The sequence below is a fragment of the Otolemur garnettii genome, unplaced genomic scaffold (genome assembly GCF_000181295.1).
Source record: "Otolemur garnettii isolate 467f Iridium unplaced genomic scaffold, OtoGar3 scaffold00128, whole genome shotgun sequence".
NCBI lineage: Eukaryota > Metazoa > Chordata > Mammalia > Primates > Galagidae > Otolemur > Otolemur garnettii.
In genome coordinates this window covers 3,808,032-3,809,257 of record NW_003852523.1, presented here as the reverse complement: position 1 = coordinate 3,809,257, position 1,226 = coordinate 3,808,032, and the positions used below count along the sequence as shown (strand labels likewise).

Genomic DNA, 1,226 nt, shown 5'->3' with positions numbered 1-1,226 from the left:
ATGACCAGCAGGGCATGGATGCTGTAGGTGCGGATGTTTTCCACGATCGACTCCATATGTCCCTTGGGCAGTGTCCTGCAGTCAGAGACACAGCAGTGTGAAGGCAGCTTTGCAGGACACACGCCATATCGTGTCTGACCATGAATTAGCAGGCCTCAGCATGAATGGCAGAGCACTAATCGGCCACCTAGACGCAGTGGGCACTGCTCAGCATCCTCATGATGCCCAACCAGGCGCTGGGCGACCCCTCCCTGCTGAGGCCCTGCCTGTGGGCATCTCCTCCTGACCGAGGCATCTATGGACACATGGCAGCAGGAAGGAACACCATCCAGACCTTGGAACCTCTCAGGCTTGGAATAATGCAGCCTCCCCCACAGTCACACGGCTGGCTATGCCCTCCCTATGCCCAACCCAAGGGGGTTTCAGGCCCATGCAGAGCCCATCAGGCCCTAGGGCGGACACCATCAAACCAGCCCACAGCCAGAGCAACAGTGTAGGCGGGAACAACCAGCCTCTGCCCCGGCTTCCCTGCCACACAGCACCTTCCCTACATAGGTAACCAGGAGGTCCCAGCAGGACAGTGTGAAGTCCACTCTGGGCAGGCCACCAGCCAAAAGAGGGGCTGAGCACAGGGCCACTGGGCTGGTCTCCCCTTGCTGCTCCCAGCACATGGAGCCTGCAGATTGCCCCAGGCCCTCCTGCCCCCAGCTGCCTGCACCCACCAGCTCACCTCTTGGTCCCCAGCATGGAGCCACCACGCCCCAGCCAGCCGGCCACATCGTGCCAGCCCACTTCCTGCACCTGTCAGAAGGAAGCATGGCATCAAGGTATGGGTGAGGCTCTCACCAACTCCTCTCAGGTAGGGCCAGCCCGTGCTCAGGGTGGGGCTGCTCCAGACCCTCCATATTGCAAGCCTCACATTCTCATGTGTCTGTGGAGAGGCCACAATGGAGAGGCCGGCTACCAATGAGCCTGACAAGCAAGTTCGAGCCTCCGGAGGTGGCCCTGGTCACAGCCACACCTACCTGACCCTTGGCCAGGCCTTCAAAGCCGTCGTGCACAACATATACTGTGTGGCCCTGAGAAATACCAGTCCGCACCGCTGAGCGCACAGCCGCGTTCATGCCAGCCGCCGGGGCCCCCACGTTCAGGATGGCCAGGGAGAAGTTGGTCTGCAGAGGGGAGAGGAGAGAAGAGCATGGGACACGGGCCTGGGGCAGGGACCT

At 61.3% G+C, this 1,226-nt stretch overlaps 1 protein-coding gene across 1 annotated transcript in view; it reads right to left on the bottom strand.

The window, feature by feature from the left end:
* PFKL (phosphofructokinase, liver type) overlaps positions 1-1,226 on the bottom strand; it is an 18,621-nt gene that overhangs the window by 4,296 nt on the left and 13,099 nt on the right. The window contains exons 12-14 of the mRNA XM_023518090.1: positions 1,026-1,172; positions 731-801; positions 6-75 (exon numbers count right to left, since the gene is read on the bottom strand). Coding sequence (XP_023373858.1) covers positions 6-75; positions 731-801; positions 1,026-1,172 — 288 coding nt within the window. The remainder of the gene's footprint in view (positions 1-5; positions 76-730; positions 802-1,025; positions 1,173-1,226) is intronic.